General features: G+C 44.3%; 1 protein-coding gene across 1 annotated transcript in view; it reads right to left on the bottom strand.

The window, feature by feature from the left end:
• TMEM163 (transmembrane protein 163) overlaps window positions 1-22,944 on the bottom strand; it is a 217,716-nt gene that overhangs the window by 103,078 nt on the left and 91,694 nt on the right. Inside the window, exons 3-4 of the mRNA XM_090045877.1 lie at window positions 12,060-12,103; window positions 10,468-10,559 (exon numbers count right to left, since the gene is read on the bottom strand). Of these exons, the coding sequence (XP_089902003.1) occupies window positions 10,468-10,559; window positions 12,060-12,103 (136 nt within the window). The remainder of the gene's footprint in view (window positions 1-10,467; window positions 10,560-12,059; window positions 12,104-22,944) is intronic.

Raw genomic sequence — 22,944 nt, 5'->3', positions numbered from 1 at the left:
TAGCCCAATACCATGGCTAACAGAGATGTTGACAGACTGATTCCTGGGAAATGTTCTCTCTAATTGGGTATTATTGACAAAAGAATAACTTGTATAATAAAACACTGGCTGCCAACTGGAGGTGACTGCAATACTAATAGGTTGTGCAAAGGCAGTTTGTGCCATGGCCAACATAACAAATTCAAACACTATTCATAACGCCCCAAAAATTGCCAGCAGCAGAGACAAAGTGCACAGGCAGAAAACTGTCTTCAATTCACTGTAGAGAAATGTGAGATAAATATTCAAGGACAGAAAAGGGAATATTGCTTCATTATCCAAGTAGCGATCCAAACAATTCATTTGTAAATAAACAGGATTTTGGCTACAAAAACTACAAAGTCCTGTCTGTTTGATTCCTTCTGTGCCCCAGCAGCAGAGGTTTCCTTTGCCTATGGTTCCAAGCTTTCTTCACCCAGCACTTGGCTTTTTTTCTTCCCCAATGGCCCCAAATAACGTGTTCTGCAGTGTCCAAGCTCTTGCTTTTTCTGTGCCTCTTTCTGTGGTGTTCCTCTTTGCTTTTCTCTCCCAAATCAGAGACAGGCATTCACTGGTGGCACTAAGAACTTCTGGCCAATTTGCAGCACCACAAAGGCATGGCACGAAACCTGCATTCAGGCATTCAAGTGCCAGTAATATCATAAAAGTGATAGGGATTCACAGACTTAAGAGCCAGAGAGTTGATTGGGATCATCTAATTTAACATTCTGTGCAACAGGCCATAGATTTTCACTAAATGATTCATATGACATGGCCATAACTTTTGCTTAACCTAGATCATGTTTTAATGCAATACAGATTCCACTACAGACCTCTGCAGGCGTAGACCCAGAGCAGGTGCAGTGGTACAGCTGCAGTGCACACCCCTTTCTGACCACATGGCAGAAGCAGCAGCCAGGGACTTTAAGTCTGCAAAGCAGGTAGGAATTACCCCCCCCCTTCCCCTCTGTGCTCAGTCAGGTTCCCTCCCCTCCCCATTTTCTCTTCTCCTATTCCCCACTCCCCTGCCTGCCACTGTCCCTACCGTCCTGGGAAAAAGAGGAACTCTTGTCCCACTCTAGCCAGCCTGCAAAGGGGCTGAGCTCAGCCTGAGACAGAGACAGCAAGCATGCAGGAACTGGGGAAAAGGAAAGAAGATGGGAGCAGGGGTGCAACCACCCCAACAGAACTGGTCTCTGCTCCTACACCCCCTTTGCAAAATTCTGGATCTGTGTGAGTTGTTCCACTCAAAAATTACCTTCACTGATAAAAAGTTCCCTTTTTCTTTTTAGTAGAAATTGGCCAAGGCAGGGAAGTGGCAGTCACTTGGCTTCTTGGCTAGTTCATGAACCAAGCTTTCTTTCCCATTTACAGTTACTTCTTAAGGTTTTTCGGTAAACCAGAGTGTGCCTTTTAATTTGAGCATGTTTGTGACATTCCATCACAAGAAACCAATTTTCATTTTAGCTTAGATCATGTATTACAAGGAAGATGTTCTACCTGTCCTTTTGTATTATCACACCCTGCATCACCATGGTACACTAGGGAACAGTAAGATCACGAGGCAGTGCACTCAAGCTATGCGACTTCCTGTGCTAGAGATTGCAAGAAGCAGAAACAGAATGACTTCCCTGTGGCACCTGGAGAAATACTCAGGTTATTGCTATGGATGGCTGCAAGTTCTTTAAAGGCCTTTCTATGAACTGTAGCATTAAAGATATTAAAGACCAGGACATCCCTCCTGCCAGAGGTAGGGACAATCTTGGGGATAGCTTTGCCAGGCCTTGGGCCAGCGCAGATGTAGTTAGGGATCTTCTGGAAGGGCTGGACATTTTTAAATCTGCAGATCCAGATGCTCTCCACCCAAGGGTGCTGAGGGAGCTGGCAGGGGTCATCGCGGAGCCCTTGGCCCAGCTGTCTGATCATTCGTGGTCATCTGGCCAGGTGCCAGGGGATTGGAAACTAGCTAATGTGGTCCCCATTTTTAAGAAAGGGAGGAAGGAGGACCCAAGTAACTATAGGCCCATAAGCCTCACCTTAGTCCTCAAGAAGATCTTGGAGAAAATCATCAAGGAGCACATCTGTGGGAGGCCAGCAGGGGAGATCATGCTCAGGGACAACCAGCATGGGTTCATCAAAGGCAGGTCCTGCCTGACCAACCTGAAGGCCTTTGACACTGCCTCTCACCCCATTCTCATTAATAAATTAAGCAACTGTGGCATTGATGGCTACACAGTTGGATGGGTAAAAAACTGGCTGGTGGGGCGCACCCAGAGAGTAGTGGTAGACGGGTTGTACTCAACCTGGTGAGATGTGAGCAGTGGGGTACCCCAGGGCTCGGTCCTCGGGCCCGCACTGTTTAACATCTTCATCAGTGACTTGGATGAGGGAGTTGAAAGCACATTATCCAAGTTTGCTGATGACACTAAGATGTGGGGCGAGGTGGGCACACTTGAAGGGAGAAAGAGGCTGCAACTAGATTTAGACAGACTACAAAAGTGGACAGATGAGAAGAGGATGGTGTTCAACGTAGACAAATGCAGGGCGCTGCACCTTGGGAGAAGGAATCCACAGCATACATACAGGCTGGGGAGGTCCCCTCTTGAAAGCACAGGGGCAGAACGGGATCCAGGTGTCATTATTGACTCCAAGATGAACAAAAGCCACCAGTGCCAGATCGCAGCCAGCAAGGCCAGCCATATCTTGTCATGCATCCAAAGATGCATCTCAAGCCGGTCCAGAGAGGTGATGCTCCCCCTCTATGAGACTTTGGTCAGTCCACAGTTGAAGTACTGCATCCAGTACTGGGTGCCACACTTTGAAAAGGATGTGGCCAGCCTGGAGAGGGTCCAGAGGAGAGCCACCCGCTTGGTGAGAGGCCTGCAGGACAGGCCCTATGAAGAGAGACTGAGGGACCTGAACTTGTTCAGCCTCGGCAGGAGGAGGCTGAGGGGGAACCTGGTGGCTGCCTACAAAAACTCATCGGGGGAGATCAACAGCAAATAGGTAGAGTCCTTTTCTTCCCAGCACCACCTGGGGTGACGAGGAACAATGTCTATGAAATCTATGTAATAAGGTGATGGAGAACAGATTTAGGTTAGAGAACAGGAGGCAATATTTTACGGTTAGGGTGGCCAGAATCTGGAACCAACTTCCCAGGGAAGTGGTCCTCACCCCTACCTTGGGCAAATTCAAGAGGAGGTTGGATGATCACCTGTCTGGGGTCTGTGAACCCAGCATTCCTTCCTGCCTGTGGCAGGGGGGTCAAGCTAGATGATCTGTTCAGGTCCCTCCTGGCCCTAGCTACTATGAAACTATGAAAGATGATTCTCAACAATTTTGTACTAAATTCTTTGGAAAAAAGATTAGAGACAGACTAGATTGTAACATGTCCCGATAAGTATTACAGCAGAGGAGTGTGCTAGAACTAAGAGATGAAAGTACAGAGTGGGAAAAAGGATGGTCCAGGTACTAGCCATGAAGCCAGGAGATTTCCAGTTCCCTACCTTGGCACTGCCAGGGGCAGTTCCCCATGCCCTGAAACCTCAGTCAATTCATGCATTTTTGCCTTTACTTCTCATCTGCAAAATGGGGACTCTCTCAAAAGCGTGTTTCGAAGACAGATGCTTATAACACTGTGCAGTGCAGACTGTCTGGTAATGGGGCCATATATCAGTGCCAAAGGTAGAAGAAAAATAGCAAATGGAGTGAAGCCTTACTAACAAACCTCCTCTGAAAGAAATTGGTTGTTAATGGAAGTAGACAACCCACAAACATTAGAAACAGAGAAGATTTCAAACTCCCAAGCTGCCTTCTTCCCCCAAAACTTTCTAATGGTAAATGGAAGAAAAGACAATCCAAAATTAGTAGGTCCTGTAGGAAGAGTCCAAAGCCAAACTTTTCCAACCTCAAAAGAAGCATTAAGTTAAGTAATGGACAAATGTACATGTATGCATCACTGACTTAGTTTACCTACTTATGCATTTTATTTACTGATACAGTTGTTTGCCTGTATTGTGCAAAACTTTCCCACCTGTTGCTCTTAGTTCTTAGTCATATGAGGCATGAGAACAGTTTGCATGATAACTGCAGCTTTCTGGATGAAGATTTTTTGTTATGTTTATGAACAGAACCCATTGGCAGTGCTTCATGATAGAAAATGAACCAGAAGTCAGAAGTTTGCTTTACAAGCAAACTAGCATCAGCGTCAAAAGCCAGGACGGTCAGAAAGATCCACAGGTCTGCAGCATGACCTCAATCTGTCAAGCACCTGAGTGTTGCACAAATTCACATGGTGTCATCCTACCTATAATGCCTAGACAAACTTTTGCAGCATCTTACCAACCATACCATGATTCAAGAGTGGCATATCTTAGGCGCATGTCTTTTTTAACAGGTGTTGCACAGTATGATATTAAGTACGTAGGCACAGCAATGCAAGTAAATCCTTTTATCATGACAGCCATGGAGCTGCTCTTGGCTAAAATACACAGGTAGCCAGTGGTCATGATATTTTTACTATCCTGGGCTTAGTGGGATTCCATTTAAAAAGGAGAAAATGTTCCTGGATGATAACTAGCACTGGGTGTGATTCTGAAAGATACAAAGCATCTTTTGTGTAAATTTAAATCTACCGAAGTAGAGGGCACCCACCATTTTGCAAGATAAAGCCTATTATCCTGATGCCAATACACATGAATTGCTGAAGAGGTGGGATGTAGGTTGTATGAGAGGGATCATGGAGACTGTCCCCAGAGACTGATGGATTTAAATATAGTACAACAGAGGATCCTTTATACATATATAAAGGTTAATCTAAGAAATTAGAAGAGGAGAAGATATTCCAGGTGGTGGGATCTGTGAGATAGTAGAAGAATTGGGAAAGGAAATGGCAAAATCATTGAAAAAACTAGTCTGAATGCAGCACTGGAAAGCACCGTAGGAAGCAGTCCTAAGTGGAGAAGACCATCTGGATGACCATGACCAAGGCGAAGATTGTTAGATGATGTAAGATTAGACTTACAGAATTAAGTGTGCACAACTAGAGGACTAGGGCACACAATGGACTTACAGGTCCTATTCCCTCTTAAATCTAGGATCCTTCAAAGGTTTGGTTGGGTACATTCAGACCTATTCTCTTCTCTTACTCTGTCCCCTGATTAAGATAAACCATCGAATTGCAGAAACTCTTCTCTGTCAGTGCTTTCAATGGTCCATTTTTTCATTTTGTTCAGATGATTCACCACTATTTTCTAGAAAACCTAGTTATGTCAGCCCTCTTTTTACCTTGGCTTTCCTGATCTTTTGCTTTTTCAGTAGCTTGTTCAGCAGGTCTAATTTTCTCTGTACATTTATATGCAGCTCAGCAGGTCATGCTGAGCAAAATCAAGAGCTCATGAATCATGTCCTCAGAATAATTGTAATATTTTTCTTCCCGGCCTTTTCCAGTGCCTGTTTCCTCAAGCTCTATCCCTCCTTCAGTTAATATTCTAATATACATAGACACATACGCCTATTGATGAACTTCTACATTTCATTTGATTAGTAAATTGCACCAACGGCAAAATGTTTTTCCATCCACAATGTATCAAATCACAAACTTATTAGTGGCTCACGGGCTAGAGTCTTATAGATTTAATCTGTTTGGAAATGCCCGATTTATGTAGGTATTCATCATGCTTTCAAAGTCACATGGTACAGTTAGAAAGTACCTTGTAAAACTGCAATTATAATTTACTAGGTACACAGTCCATCCGTTTCTTTTTATGAAGACACAGGGAAAAATAAATGATAATTTATTAAAGTAGCATTGAGCAAGACCGCTTGCAACCTCCAGTTTATCATCAGGCCATTTATATTCTTAAAAAAAAAAAAAAAAAAAAAGGTAAATCCATCAGGTAAGTGATAACATATAATATAGATATTATGTGTGAATCATTGTTAGAACCAGCAAAGAGAAGACTGGCGATGGGGATTTAATAACAGCCTTCAACTACCTGAAGGGTGGTTACAAACACAACAGGGCTGGCCTGTTCTCAGTGGTGGCAGATGACACAACAAAGAACAATGGTCTCAAGTTGCAGCAAGGGAAGTTTAGGTTAGATCAGGGGTGGGCAAAATGTGGCCTGCAGGCCAGATGCAGCCCACCAAGCCACTCTATCCAGCCATGGGGCCCCTGGCTGCCTGTCACGCGGCCCTCGATGGCTTGCCAAAACTCAGTAAGCAGCCCTCCGCCCAAAATAATTGCCCACCCTGGCTTAGATATTAGGAAACACTCTCTCACTAGGAGGGTAATAAAGCTATCCAAAGAGGTTATGGAATCTCCAACCTTAGAGGTTTTTAAGACCTGGGTAGGCAAAGCATTGGCTGAGATGATCTAGTTGAGGATAGTCCTGCTTTGAGCAGGGGATTAGACTAGAATGACCTCCTGAGGTCCCCCAACTCCAATTTTCTGTTTCTATGTGCAGCATGAACGGCATGTGCCCCCAGCAGCTGGGGGGGCACAGCTGCACCAGTGGCAGCAGAAGCCCAGCAGTGGAGAGTGGGGAGCTCCTGCAGATGCCTCCAGCACTGTAGGCAGTGCGGTGGGAGGGGTGGCGAGCACCAACCAACCACAGGGTGATCAGGGACTACCCGCAGATGCCGCCAGCAGTGCCGGCGGCAGGGTGGCAAGCGGTGACTGCCCATAGGTGTCACCGACACTGTGCACCACCACGCGTAGGTGGTGCACGTTCACCTGCGTGCACCACCTACGCATCGCCTCTGATGTGCAGTATCCATTTCTATTCATCTGCATAACAAACTGCTATTAGAAAAGATTTTTCTTGTCTTCTGTTAGTGACTATTGTAGGAAAGAGATAACAAGGAAAAGCATTTAATGAGAAACCATCTGAACCAAACTCAAATTCTAATGCTTGTTTTAAACATAGCAACTACACTGAAGGAAACTGATATTGCACAGGTTACACTGGTAGTAGAATCTGCGCCAGTAAATAGAATTCAAATACCAGGTTCCTATTGTGCCTGCTGGGGAGCCTTGTGATCTGACCTAGAATGTATTAATGTTTTTAGAATTTGCTTTTATCTGGCCTTATCTGCCTATATTTCTGGACTTTAGACTTTCTGGATTTCAAACTCTAGACTTCTGGATTCATAATGTATTATTATGAACTCAATAATAAATAAATAAATAAATAGCACCATTGGTCCTAGAGGCCCTTGGCTGCCTTTACTGTATTCATCCATTCCCATCCATTGTGTGCCCTAATCCTCTAGTTGTGCACACTTAATTCTGTAAGTCTAATCTTACATCATCTAACAATCTTCGCCTTGGTCATGGTCCTCCAGATGGTCTTCTCCATTCTGGCACCTTGAGGAGCACTTTCTCTGGTGTCCAGATTGCTTCTGTTTTTTCAATGTGGTCCAGCCACTATAGTCACTGTATTCTAATTCCCCATGTCAGAGTTGGATCTCTACACAAGTGATGTAACTCGTTATTGGTTCTCATTATCCATTCTTGTGTTATGGGAATTATTCTGTGCACCAAACTTTTTCTGTAAAATCTTCCCTTAAAAGATCTACTTATGTCTTGTTCACTTGTGAGAAAACCCATGTTTGACTACCATAGGTTATACATGGCCTGACTATGGTTTTATAATCTTGAAACTTAGTTTTCCTTGGGATGAGCTTGGATGACAGAAGCTTGTGCATTGCAAAGTAGGCTCTACTTCCGGTGTCCATTCATCCTTTATATTATCATCCTGTCCTATGATAGAACCTAAATACTTTAAGTGGGGCACCTGCTTAAAATTTGTGCTGCTTATTGCTACGTGAAGCCCCTGATGTACTACTGTCCTGTTTCCCAGCAGATATTATGTTTTATCCATGTTCACTTGTAGTCCAATTTTCTGTATTTCATCTGTTAGTTGTATACACATGCTGTTTATGCTCTTCATTCCTTTTTTCAGTGCCAGGTTGAATAGGATCAGAGACAGACCACCTCAATCTGGTTCCAGTTGGGAAGAGGTCCAATTTTCTTCCATAGGTGCTAATTCTGTGTCTTGATTCAGGCATACAAACTTCAGTGAGTTCAATTAATTTGTTGGGAATTCAGCTAACACAGTCCGCAGACTTTCCCTCTGTACGCTATCACAGGCTTTCTGGAAGTCAATCAGAAGGAAGGCTTCCACTCATTCTAGTAGACTTCTGATCAGCTCCCTTGCACACCCTAGTTAAGGCAATCACAAAAGAATGGATGGAGCTACTAAAAAAGGTATTATCATAAGGAACCCAATCTTGCTCACTTCAGATAAATAGCACTGCTGACTTCAGACTCTCTGTATGTGTAAGAAAGCCAAAGTCCTAAGCAGTCAAAGATGTGTAGCATAGGGAAGTTGCCCCTATGCTGAAAGCATGACTAGGCATGCTTAAACATGGATAGTACGCAGCATGACTTGAACTCTAATATGAGCTTCCAATGTCCCTCAAAGGGTAGGGACATGAACTACCAGGAAGGGTACCCTAGCATGAGTCAGGATGCAAAATTCCCCATTTGTCCATTAACATATGAAAAAAAACCCAAAACAATTGCTACTCCTTTCCTGAATTGTCAAGGAACAAGCAGTTATACATGTGCGTGATACAAAGATGATTTACAAGATCAGTAAGCAGCCTGCAGGGGTCACACAACACTTCCCAGAGTGAAGGAAAAAACACTTCACACATACTCTTTCAAGCAAGAGGCTGATTAAGCACAACAGGAAATTAGAGATGTTCCTCCCAGGAGAACCTGGCACCATAAGAACTGTCTTTGTGAATTACAGATGCGACTGCCTCTTCACATGGCTGGAATATGATTCTCTGTCAGAAATAGATGACATTGTGTGAAAGCACAGAGATAACTAGATTACCCGGTCAATGAAAAAGTCCTCAAGATATGGTCGCGTTCTTTTGTTTAATACTGCTGCCTTTATATAACCTTAGATAACTCACTCTAGAAGATAGGGTCAATGAGTCCATCTACTAATTCAGCTTTATTTTAAAAATAGGGGCTACAGAAAGCAAATTAAAAGTAAGCCATTTTGCTATTAACTTCCCTAGTTTGACCATCATGAGATGGTGGCTCTATTTTTTTAAATTAGGCTTTACTGATTTTATAAAAACTCTTCATAAGGTACACTACATTCACTCTGGAATAATCCAGCAGAAGAGGTCTGCTTAAATATGTTAATTAAATGCTGACAGGAACCCCAAAGAATTCCCATAAAACCAAGACATGCAGACAAAGTATAGGTAATAAGTCCAAATTTGTGCAGGAAAATTAAATTTTATTCATATATTTCTGGAGATGATACCTGGAGACAAATAATAATAAATATTCAGTTCCTATCTAACACTTTTCATCTGAAGATTTCAAAAGCAATAAGATCTCAGGCTCTCTGATTTCCTGTGCCAAATTTCATTTGAGACAATGAAAACCAGCGGGAATACATAGCATATGGGAAGGGAAAAAGAAATTGAAGAGCGATTTACAGCGCGATAAAATGCCCTTTGAAAGGTTAATTTAATTTCTTTCTTTTTTCCTTTTCCTACAGGCTCAAGGCATTTAGGATAAGAGAAGATGAGGAGATTTAAAAAAAAATGTACAAAAAAATTAATCTGACCAAAAATCATTTTCTCCTATTTTCAAATAATCACCAGAAAAACACATACATACATGCCCCTGTTCTAGAAAACTGCATGTGTAAAATAGTTTGCTTTGCTCCATTTCAGTGAGCTAAATTTAGTCATGGTTTAAATGGGTGCAGACTTTTATGAATCAGTGGTCACTTCAGCCTTCCACAAACTTTTTTCCCCCAAGATGTCATGTATTGAAGACTACTAGAGTAGGTCATAGTTGCTATATTAAACAGATTATCTATGTACTATCTTGTGGCTACCCCAGGCTTCATTTTGTCAGATGTCCAGTTCTATCAGCTTCTTAAAAGATCCAGGAGATCTGACAGTGCTCGTCACAAAACAAGAAGCACTCAACATTTTGAAAAAGCTGACCTCAGTTTTGTCAAGGGAAACACAAGTATAATGCAAGCATCTAATACCAGACATTCAGCTCAGTGTGAGACAAGAAGATGAAATGTAAATATATTTAGGAATTCAACACAGGGTGCAGTTACATATCATGTATGGTAATATTGATTGTTCAGAAAGAAATGCACAAACCCTTTATTGTTATCCTCTTAAAAGAACAAAAACAAGGATCTAAATCACAGGGGAGATTTGTTTGAACACAAAATGAAAGTTTAGGACCACAGATTGACTGAAAATAAGGAACTAATATTTATTTGGCATGTTAGAATTTGTCTTTGTCAGTGTCTTAGAAATTAAAGCATCATGGTTTGACTGCAAAAACTCTTCAGTCTCCTATCAAAGCTAAGAATTAAATATACTTACATGTATTCTCTGTGTGCAGAATGCACAGCCGCTGCATTGCTGTAACGCCACAGTACTATTGCTGATGACAAAACATCCAGGGTAGCATCAAACTGAAAGAGATATAAAGTCATTTGCTTTTTTAGACTATTAGAGTATACTGTACTTACAGCAATGAATTTATAATTCCACTTCCAGGGGACAAAGCATCTCCAAAAAATCCTTTTGATGAAAGCAGGATTTACATTCATTAAAATGAACTTCAGCTTTTTACTGTGTGTTATTATATACTAGCGTGCATTAAACCTGAAGCAGTCAATCAAGGAATTAAGAGCTTTATGTCTGTAATCCACCACTGTGAAGAACTGCTGGCCAAAGCAATCTTGTAATCAGCATTAATACCTAAAATACTAATATATTCCTTAACACACTAATTCTAAAAGCAATGACCATTATTTTCAAGTAGTCTAATAATCCATACATTTTTCTTTGAATTTCTTGTTTTTGTTTAAGATAAGTTGGCACAGCAACTTTGCAAATATAAATTTTTAAATTTTACTTTATGCTGCATCTTCAGCAAAATAACTATACGCCCATTTTCAAAACATAAATACAGTAAAATCTCTGTTATCCGGCATCCCTGGGGTAAGGGGATTGCCGGTTACAGAAAAAATCTGGTTATCTGAAATAACCCGGAAGGGTTTTCAGATAACGTGGAGCTGGGGGACATGGGAGGGCAGGGAAGGGAAGGTGGTAGCGGCCACATTCAAAGAAGCAACAACATCACAGAGTGGTGGGTGGTGGCCATTGCATGTGAGCTTTCCCCCTCGCCGCCATGTCTGACCCTCCAGCCAGAAACTCTGGTTAATAGAGTATTCTGGAATGGTTAAGTACCAGATAAGAGAGATTTTATTGTATATTTTTTGAACATTTTTGTTGTGGTATCTCTGCTCAGAAATGGATCTCTATCACTGCAATAATTCAGATGCAGACAACAAAATTTTCATGAAATACTGCTACTTTCAAATTTATGTGAAAATATGAGAAAAGGCTGCACTTTCAAGTTACTTTCCATTTAATTAGAAATAATTAGCTCTACTGATAATCTCTCCTGAAAAAGTATTGTTTACCTTCTTATTGACAACTAGTACTGATTATAAGATGCAGTAATATAGTAATTCTGGCCCCATGGAAATCAATGGAAATTTTGCAATGGACTTCAGTGGGGATAGGATTTCACATCAAGTTTCAGAAGTGAATTCTGGGCATCAGATCAAAGCCTGAAGACAGAATATACTGCAGAAAGCAAATACTGGTGTATATCCATCTTGGTTTTTTCTACAGTATCTATCAGTGTAAGATCTATGGGTAGATATTACCGCACATTAATTCCTAGCAAAAAGAAACTATAAAAACAGACCATCATATTTTGTATTTATCATTACTAAGATAACATTTGCTCAAGTATGTCTCTAATCAGTCACTGATTTTATTCTACCATGCCTGGGCACATTCATTGGCCAGGAACTTAGACAGGCCAATGTCTAAGTCACAGCTGAAACAAAAAAAGAGTGGAACATAATGTTATAAAGCGTATTTATAAAAGTACTTACAGCAAATCCAAAAGATGATGCACTGTACCTCATTATGGAAACAGCTATAAAAGAAAGAACATATTTAGCATAACTGTAAATCTCTTGGATATTTTCTTTTGTCTTGAAAGACTACATTTTGAAAAAAAGGAAAAATGCACAAGTACATAAAAACACATTAGAGTGTTAGTTCATTGCAAGAGCAGGTTGTAACAGGAAGGCTGAGCTTCTTTTGGTTCTCATAAGAAATGACCTGGTTGACAAACTTAGGCAAGAAAAGCCTTGCACTACAGCAAATGGCATGGTGAGCAGGGATCCTGGTTTTCTCTGTTTTAAAAATTGCAAATTCTCTGATTAAAAGAAAATCATACATTCTCTAATAAAACCCCCAAAATCTGCAATTAAAATGAAATGCCACTATATATATACACACACACACACACATACACACACACACACACACACACACACACGTATCAACTGACCACAATGTTTTATTGATATATTTACAATTTTAAAGCAATTTGGAAGCCCAGCAATGTCTGAATCACTGTCATAAAATACATTCTAAATACCTATAAATTTTGGTATATGATGCTTTTTTATCATGGAAAATTCAAGCTCCCCCTGCCCCCTTTGCTCACCAGGACACAGGTCCAAGCCCATCACTCCCAGGCTGCAGCCTTCCACATGCACATGGCGCCCTCAGCTTGACCGCCCTCCTCCCGCTCCCCCCAGCCCCTTGCAGTCTGGAACTCTGCCAGCCGGCAGAGAGCTCTTTGAAAAAGTACAAAATCTGTGCGTTTTTCTGTTTAAATGAGAAATTCACATTTTTCTCAGTTAAAAAGGTAAACCCATGGGGGGGGTTCATTTTTCCGTGGGAAACAGAAAACCCTGATCCCTGGTGATGAGCCAATAGGCATTTCTCTTTCTTCCAAAATAGTATCAGACCACTGCTTCAACCTGGCATTGAGGGCACCATGTTTCTGACAACACTACATATCAGATGAGGTTTTAAGTACAGCTGGGTGAAAATCAGAATTTCCATCTCAAGAACATTTCACATTTCTAGAGGTTTTGTTCCCAATAGGAAAAAAAGTCAGAAAGGCAAAATTGGCAGCAGCCCAGAAACTTTAAACACTGTATTTCAGAAGAACCAAAACAAAATTGGCCAGAAGACTCCAAGCTGCTAAGCAGGCTCCTCAGCTTCCTGGCTTGCTTTCTGCTAGGGACTTGGGTAGCCCAGGACATTAAGCACCACTTGGAACAGCACCAGGAGGAATGCTGCACACCCTTGGGGTTGGGCATCCTCCCCAACAATCAGCTGAGTAGAGGATGGGCAAGCAGAAGACCCAAACAGGGAAGACTTCCTTCCTCTTATGCATCCATCAAAAGTTTTGGTGAAACTGACAAGTTTTCATTAATCACTTTGATTCCATTAAATCAACATATCCATTAAAATTTCCCAACTAAAGAGCTTTACAGGCACCTCTGATATTTTAATTGTGAATATTGCATGCATTCACACACACACACACACACACACACACACATATACACACAGTCAAAGTGCATTATTTGGTACCTTGCAAGCCAGAATGCTCTATTAACCATCACGTCAGCTTGTAAGGTAAAAGCAAAACTGGAAGTGCCCACCATGGCACTTCTGGTTTTGTCGAGCCCCCCCACCACACACACACACAGAGTCATTTAGACAGCTATCTCAAATCCAAACAAGCCATAGGAATAACCTGAGAATGAAGGGTATCATCCTGAGAGAGGAAAAAGAGAGCTAAAGCAGAGTAGCTGTTGTGGGACAATTTACTTGAAGAAGTGGGCAATTGTTGGAGGAGTTCACTGTAAAATAACCAGCTTATCAGACTCTGATCTGCAGCAGGCCCTGCAAGCTAATTCGAAGCATCCAGCTCATAAACCAGATCTTGCAGCATTTGGACAGCCTTTGTTTGTCTGTACAACCTCTGTATTCTCTTAGGTCTACAGCATAAAAATACAATTAATTTAATTGGCCCTATTGGACCAATCTCCAGAAAAGAGAGTTCTAACCTGTGCGACAGCTCCAAATAAAGTGAACGCTTAAAAGGCTTACATTCCCTTTCTTAAACTGGCATCATTTAATTCCCTTCACAGGAAGAAAATAATTTTCTGGTTTGTTTGGGAAACAAAACTATTCTGAGAGCTGTAAAACCAGTGTGCTCTGCAATGAAACATGGTTTAACCATTCCTCCCACTAAATATGAACTACAATTCTGTGGTGATTTTTGTGCATCTTGAAACAAAATAAATAGTACTTTATTTTTAGTATGAGCCTTAGATACAGTTCCAGTTATGAGCATCCCTGAAGTTTACAGATCCAAGAATCTGGTTCAGCACCTTTATAAAATTAAAGAGCCAGCCATGTAATTCATTTCTACATTCAGGTGAGGGGTTTTTTTTGTTTTACTGTTTTTAAGTGAAGGAGTCTTCAGTTTGTGGCTATTTGTTTAGACCCAAACCTAATTTTCGAGTCATGATGTCCTGCTCTGCAAGCTATCTTTCACTTGCAAACTGAAAGCAGAAGCTATATCACTTGGGCAGGACCTCTGAGTGACAGCTAGACTTGACAAGCAGAACTGACATGTACTGTTCTGGATGCAAAACTGAGATATTACACTAGACAACAGATTCCATCCTCTTACACCTCCACATTTAATGGCTTTACCCAATTGTAGATTGTTATATCCATGAGGCTGCACAAGCAAAATATGAGCAGATATACATACACATATCTTATTTGTCCATGTGTTCATACTGCATAACCAAATGTCATTTTTTCTCTCACTCCCATTTTCCAATCTGTATGCATGTCCATATATATGGAGTTATCTTCCTAATCTATCTGATCAGAGAGGCATTTTCTTCTCACCGTGATCCAGATTTGAAACCAATTTATACCACGCTTCTCTTAAAAGTGAATTTGTAACTAGTATAAGAAGTGAGGATGATGTCCTCACCAAAGGAATGCTTTTGGGGGCCCATTCTTGGATGTCTGAAGATCTTCAGGCCAAAAATTATATATTGTACAGCAATGAATACAATCACCAGTGCTGAATACAAAAACACCACACACACACACACTCTCTATGTGTATGTCTACACCTATTTTATAGGTCTTTGTGAAATTTCGGCTGCTGTTTCATTTCATTTAGGATTTGGACATTTCAATGGCTGAAACACGAAAACCGAAACCAAATGCAGGGCTCCAAAACGAAACGGGTGATCCGAAACGTTTTGGATGTTTCAGAGCTGTTTCGGAGGCAAGCTTGCAGGGGAAGGGGCGGGGGGGGAAGGACTGCTCTGATACTGACATCTGTAGCTGGTCAGTGACAATGATCTGTTCCTGAGGTCCCTTCCAATCCCAGTGCTCTGGGGAAGGGACGGAGAAGCACCATAAAAAGGCTGTTTGTGAAGTGCTGCATACCATTTTGCAACTGCATCTGTGAGTGCCTGGAGCAGCAGCAGAGAGCGGCATCTATAAGCTTGGCTTGCAGTTTGGTAGTGCCTTGCTACCAAGTTGTAGCCACTGCCATTAATCCTTTCCTATTTACTCTTGCCTGCCCTTCCCCCAAATCCTGTTGTTTGTTCTTTTTATCCCCCTCCTCCCCCAAACAAAAAGAAAGTAGTGCTTTGCATGGAAAGCACTCAATACAGACACATTTATTACACACGCACTCATGCAGACACAGATACAAATCTTTTTCAGCACATGAAATATGATGCATGCTGGAAAGGCAGGTGACAGTTCTTCTGGCCAGAGAAGAAGAGCTGTAAGTTCCCTCCCCTCTCCCCCCCAAACTTAGATGCACCCTCTTCCCTAGTCCTAGCAGGCATGAGGCTTCTGGTGCTGGTGGTAGCAAGGAGGTGGGACCAGAGCCTGCATCTGCACCCCCTCCAATAACACCAGCCATAACAACCCCCAGCAGCACCAGCATGACAGTCTGCTTCACCCCCATTTCAGTTCCCAGGCCTGAGCCTTTCAGTGCCAGAGGAGGATCTGGATCTGGAAGCAGGGGACCTGAGCGCCCTAGCAAAAGAAAGTCCGGGGTCTGAGGATGAATCTGAGTTTGTGCTCCACTCCCCTCCAAGTTCCCTTAGAGCCAGGTCTCCTTCCCTGGAAGGTACTTCAGAGGAGGTTAAGGTAGAGGATGTGGAGGCAAGTGGCTCAGTTAGAGTCCACTCCTCCTGCTGTTGCACCTCTGCCTGCTGAGGGGGATCAGGCAAGATCTGCACCCACACCCCAAAATCAAGGGGGTAGTGTGGTGTGGGATCATTTTGAGGTGGCAGATGATCCCAGGTATGCTATCTGCCTGCACTGCCAATGTAAGACCAACTGGGGCAAGGAGGAGAAACACTATAGCACTATGGGGATGCTAATGCATCTCCACAGGCACCGCCCCCTTCCCCTTACTCCTCCTCAGGCTGGCATCAGTGGGAGTGTGCCCAAAAAGAAGTCCCCCTCTCAATCCAAAGCCCTCATCACCCCACAGCAGAGGCAGGCCACCCTGGAATAGTGGGAAAAGGGCAGGCACACACTGGGGCAAGTTGCAAAGGCAAGCAAGATCACCCAGAGCATCAGGGAGATGTTTGCTCTGGATAGCCAGCCCTTCACCCTAGTTGAACAGCCAGGGCTCAGGTGGCTCATGATGCTCGTGGCCCCATCTTACAAAGTGCCAGCACATCCCACCTTCAGCAGGATGGTGGTTACCTCCCTGTACAAGGCATGCAGGGAGTACTTGAGCTGCAAGGCAGGTCCACAGGTGGCCTTGCGCTTCACCTCAGCCATCTGGAGTAGCTGGGGTGGAGATCATGCCTCTCTCTCTCTCACAGGGCACTAATGCCACCAGTCAGGCCTTCAAGCGGAGGTGACGGATAAGTTCCACATGGCAACAGAGATCATGGGGACCATGAACCACATGGTGCAGGTGTGGCTCGTTGAGCAGAGTGAGCTCACCCATGGGTTCATGGTCACCAACAACAAGGCCAACGTGGTCAAGGTAGTCCATGATGCCAACTTTTTTGGCATCTGCTGTGTGGCACACAAGTTTCACCTCATACTCAAGCATGCCTTGGAGGGGGACAAGGCTCCAAGTGACAGCGCCATCACAACCAGCCAGCTCATTTCAAAGTGCAGGAAGGTGGTGGGACAAACAGGCAGAACTGAATGCCCCACAGCACAAAATCATCCAGGATGTGGAGATTCAGTGGAACTCCATGTACCTCATGCTGGAAAGACTGGTGGAGCAACAGAAGGCCATCCACGAGATGACCTTGCTCAGGATCAGCGGCCCACTTAACAAAACAGAGTGGGATACCATCTCCCAGATCTTGGTGCTCCTCAAGCCATTCCTCAAGGCCACTAAGACTGTCAGCCCTGGTGATGCCCTCCTTAGCCAGGCGAGTCCCATAGTGAGGGAACTTGAGAACCAAATGGAGAAATTCCAGGGGATCAATGTTCCTGGCTGGGGCAAGCTGGCGGAAGCCGTTGTCACCAGAGGGCATCAAGAAACGGCTGGATCCACTGCGGTCCAGTACAGTCCACGTGCTGGCAGCCATTTGCGACCTAAGGGTGAAGTGGAGCATGTGCACCAGCAAAACCCTGGATCACTGGATGGAGGTGCTGGTAAACAGTCTGGGAGGCAGAAGGGCACAGGTGGGGGGACATGAAAGAAGGAGATCCACTTTCCTGTGCCAGCACTCCCAGCAGCAGCCAGTCTCCTCCACAAGAGGTGCTGCCAATGTGGGCCAAGTGCAAGACTTCAATGTTGGTGTCCAAATGCACCAGACCCCAGCATTGGGCAGGTAGTGCCAAGGCCATGGTGGCTACCTATCTCAGCGAACACATAAAGCCACTGAACTGAGACCCCTTGACCTATTGGGCACCCCGGGGCCAGATGTGGCAGAATCTGGCCACAGTTGCCTGCCAACACCCATCCTGTCCTACAACTAGTGTTCCAAGTGAGAGGGTGTTCAGCATTGCTGGGGATGTTGTGACACCCCACTGCATCTCCTTGGATCCTGCTTTGGTGGAGCAGCTGGTGTTCCTCAAGGTGAACCTCCTGATCCTGGGGTTCCAGTGAGTGCCACCCCCCCCCCCCCATTCCATATGCACCTATTGCCATATGTTTGGGTTTTTTAAACCATTTAATGCCCCAATTTCAGAGCTGGAGGCGGCACTCACTGCAGGGGAAGAACATGTCCCTGCTGAACTCTTGTGCCAGGATGAACTTGCAGATATGGACATGGACTATGAGGAAGAAGGCCCCAGGTCCTGGGAATGACCACTAAAAGTGAACTCAGACAGGGTAGGGAGGCCTGGTGGGACTGCTGGTGGCACAGCAGCCCCAGGAAATGCCAGGATCTCCCTGGGGAAAGCAGGTAGGAGTCACCTTATAACCTCCAGCCACCACACACATTCACAGTCCTGGCTCAGGAAAGCCCAAACCCCTAAGATTTTATAGACATTAGGGCAGGAAGAGACCTCGGAAGATCATCGAGTCCAGCCCCCCACCCAAATGGCAGGAAGTCAGCTGGGGTCATAAGATCCCAGCAAGATAAGCATCCATTTTACTCTTGAAGGTGTTCAATGTAGGTGCTTGAACCACCTCTGATGGCAGGCTGTTCCAGATCTTGGTGGCTTGGACAGTAAAGAAATTCTTCCTTATGTCCAGCCTGAAATGGTCTTGCATTAGTTTATAACTGTTCAACCTCATCATCCCTTGGGGCGCTCTGGTGAACAAGCATTCCCCCAGGTACTGGTGGTCATCCCTGATAAACTTATAGGTGTCCATCAGATCACCCCTGAGCCTGCGCTTTTCCAAGCTAAAGAGCCCCATGGGTCTCAGTCTGTCATCGTAAGGTCTGTTTTCCTGCCCTCTGATCATGTGCATGGCTCTTCTCTGGACTTCTCTCAAGCTTCTCCACATAATTTTGAATTGTGGAGCCCAAAACTGGACGCAGTACTCCAGCTGCAGCCTCACCAAGGCCGAATACAAGGGGAGAATGATGTCCCAGGATTTGCTTGAGAAGCATCTATGGACTCAAGCCAGCATTTTGGTCACTTTACTAGCCGCAGCATCATCTTGCAGGCTCATGTTCATCTTGTGGTCGATGACGACCCCCAAGTTTCTTTCTTCCATAGTGCTAGTCAGCGTAGCACTGCCGAGCCTATAAGGATGCTGCAGGTTTTTCTTCCCAAGGTGGACATCCTTGCATTTTTTGGTGCTAAACACCATCAGGTTTTCATTCACCCATTTGCTGAGCTTGTCCAGGTGAGCCTGGATCACCCGCCTGTCTTCTGGTGTGGATGCTTTGCCCCAAAGTTTGGTGTCATCGGCGAACTTGGCCAATCCACTTCTGACTCCAATGTCCACATCATTACTGAAGATGTTGAACAATATGGGTCCAAGGACCCCACTGGTCACTGGGCACCATGATGATTGACTTCCATTAATTACTACCCTTTGGGTTTGACCACAGAGCCAATTTCCCAGCCAGCAGATTGTGGTGGACCCAAGGCCACAATTGAAAGATCTTTGAGAGGCCTGAGGATTGCTGGTTGCAGTCGAGTTGTGAGGCTCCAGGTGAGCTCAGCTTAGCTGCCTGAGATGCCATCTGTGAGGCATGGGCTTTCAGGTTTAAAAACCTTCATCAGACTGAGGAAGCATCTAGTTGGTGTGTGTGTGTGTGCTCTTTCTGGATGGAAGAAGTAGTAAAGAAGCCAGAGGCTGGCATGCAATGCAGGCAAGAACATCAGTCAGTGAAAATGGAAATGGAGGCACCAAGGGGTGAGAGACAGGCTGAGATAGGGGAAAAGGGAGATGTAGCTGGTAAACGTGGAGAGGTATCTGCTACCTGGGGAGTCAGATGTCCAGCAGGTTGTAGTGTATCATATACAATGTCTATATTGAGTCCATGAGTTTCTGTATCTAGGAGGTTGATAAAGTTAAGTTCATAGGCCCATTTGTGATAGACAGATGCCTCCTCAGCTTGACAAAGGGTTTTTAAACCCGAAAGCCTGTAAAGAAGAACTTCTCCAACTATTCCATTGGTCTAATAAAAGATATCAGCTTGACCCTAAGAACCTTGTCTGGGCTACGCCCTTAGACCAACACAGCTACAACCTAAAGTGACACAAGTTTTGCTTTAAACAGTTTGAAGTGCAGTTTCACAGAAACCCCTACGCCAGTCTGCCTGAAACCTGGCAGGCCTCCCTCATGCCTGCATGAGAGGTGATGTATGTCATGTAAAATCTTTGAGAGCCCTTAGGCTTACTGGTTGCAGTGGAATTGTGAGGCTGAGAACAAGGGCTACCATCCCTGCAGTTTTCACCCCGCTGCGCCTTAACACAAACACAAAGTCACGTCATGAGTTTTTCTTGTCAAACAGTTTCAGGTGAAGTTTCCCGGAAACCCCTACACCCATCTCCTCAAAATCTGGCAGGCTTCATGGCCTCAGCAGGGGCTACTATCCCTGTAATTTTCATCCTACTCTGCCTTCACACACACACACATATCATGCTTTGAACAGTTTGAGATGCAATTTCCCAGTAACTCCTGCACCTATCTCCTTGAAGCTTGGCAGGCTTCATGGCCTCAGAAGGGGCCCTTCAAGTTTCATCCAAATCAGGCAAGAAACGACAAAGTTATAAGTAGTTTTGTGCTTCTCCATTATAGCCTATGGCCAAAACTCCAAAACACCGTCAACATTCCAAAACAGTTTCAGCCAAAACGAAATAAGACAGTGATTCAAAACACCAAAACAATCACTGTCCCTCCAAAACGCCGAATCTGAAATGAAACAAAACAGCCATTTCAGACAGCCCTACAAAACACTGAAATGAAACACTGTCCCTCTGAAATGCTGAATCCAAAACACAACGCAGGCATTTCACACAGCCCTATTATTTTACTTGCTTCAATATTTCTAGCTATCCAAACACTGGGCACATAACAAGAGACAAATACTGCTAATATGTAATAAATACTAAGATCTGAAGATAGTCTTAACAAAATCTTTCAAAACATATAAGGACTTTAAAGAACGCCTCCTGGAAACAATCCTGAGCTTAAATGACTTCTCCTCTGATTTTCTCTCCCAAGGAAAACCTAAGACAACTGGTGGGTCTTGCCACATGTTCTTAAGAACTGCAAATCTGGGCACTGGCGGCTGAAGGGAATAAATTCCAGTGCTAAGAGATGCTCAGAAAGAATGGGAATGGCCCTGTTGCCAGCATCCTCCAGATTAAGCCAGGGAACTGTCAGATGAAACATCTCAAGTTATCTTAAGTACAGCATGGTATCAAATAGGAGGGAGAGTGTTCCCTTTATAGCTGAAAATCGGAAGGAGAGGGAGTGCGGAGGATGGATGTGTAGGTGCATGCTTACAGGACACCTTCAAGAGTACAGAGTCCTCTAGAAAAATAAAACCATAAGCAAATGAAAATGCACAACAAGGAGGGGACAACACAGTTAAAAGCTCTCCCTTGCTCTTGCCTGTACAGTGAATAAGATTGATATACTTCCAGATCTTGGCAGGCCCCAAGGTGCTAAAGTGCAGTGGCAGGGTGGGATGCCAGAATAATAAATGTAGTAATCAACATTTTAAACAGTTGAAAAATATATTTTATTTTCTTTAATTACTTATTGGTTTTCTAATAGCAATAATGGCTCATTTGTCATTCTTTCCAACTCAAACGATCAGTTAGTGCTAAATCTCCCACAGCTTTGCCTCAGGCACATTAATACCTCTAGCTGATAAGTAATGTGACCAATAAAGCTCAGCAAATAAATCACTATAGTTTAATTGGAATACATGTCCGTGAGTCTAGAATGTACATCAGGAAGATTATCTGTAGAGGTACACCAATATATCAGTTGCCTATCATATCAGCACCAATAAAAGAGACGTTCACATTATCAGCTATTGGATTTTTTTGGCTGATGTAGCCAATAATACTTAATGATACCTGGACACCTAGGTTCCCTCTCCTCTGTGGAGCCAGGGACCTTGGATGCCTAGGTTCCCTCGGGAAAGAGCATGTTTCCCCTTGCAGGCAAGCAGCATTTTAGCCTGCAAGAAGTCCTGTTTGGGCCTGTTGGGAGCAAGACATGGGGCAGTGTGTGCATGTGCATGCACGTGGCAAGTAACAGAGTAAGGCAGTATGGACAGCAGTTCCCTGCAGATAATTCTCTGGAGGAGAAGCAGCAAGAGGAAAGGAAGGGGTGTAGTGGGGGTGGATTGAGGCCCCCACGGTGAGGGAGCGGGGCAGGGGATGGGGCCCTGCCCAGCCAGGGCAGTGCATGGCATGCAGGGCTGGGTCCGGGAGCAGGACAGAGCCACAGGAGGCTCATCCGGGTGGTGTGGAGGAGGGGCAGCTCTCCACCACTGTGCACAACTCCAAGGAAGGCATAGGGGGGCATGTGCCTCACCAGATGTGTGTGCAGGTGGGTGCGAACTACTCGCTGCAGGCTCGGGGCTCCCCACCCTGCTGCCTTTCCTTGGAGAGCCCCACACCACCTGCACGTCCCCTGGCCACCCAGCAGCAGTGGGGATGGCATGTTGTGCCTGCTGTTGTCAGGTGGGCAGGGAATGAGCAGCCAATGCAGGATTCCCAAGGCAAAGGCAGCAGAGTGGAGAGCCCTGAGCCTGCAGTGAGCAGCCCACATTGGCCCTCACCGAGCTTGGCTTTGCTCTGATTAAAAGTGTCCCTGCTTCAACTAAAGCTTATTCCGCTGTGGGCTTGATGCTCCCTGCCCTGCTGACTTTGCCCCAGGAGCCCCAGGCTGGCCGCAAGTCCCCTGCCCACCTGGCAGCAGGAGGCAAAACTCAACACCCCAACTTCTGCCAGGTG

This window comes from Crocodylus siamensis, chromosome 4 (genome assembly GCF_052110815.1).
Source record: "Crocodylus siamensis isolate JL-2025a chromosome 4, ASM5211081v1, whole genome shotgun sequence".
NCBI classification, from domain to species: domain Eukaryota; kingdom Metazoa; phylum Chordata; order Crocodylia; family Crocodylidae; genus Crocodylus; species Crocodylus siamensis.
This window is presented reverse-complemented; position numbering and strand designations above follow the sequence as displayed.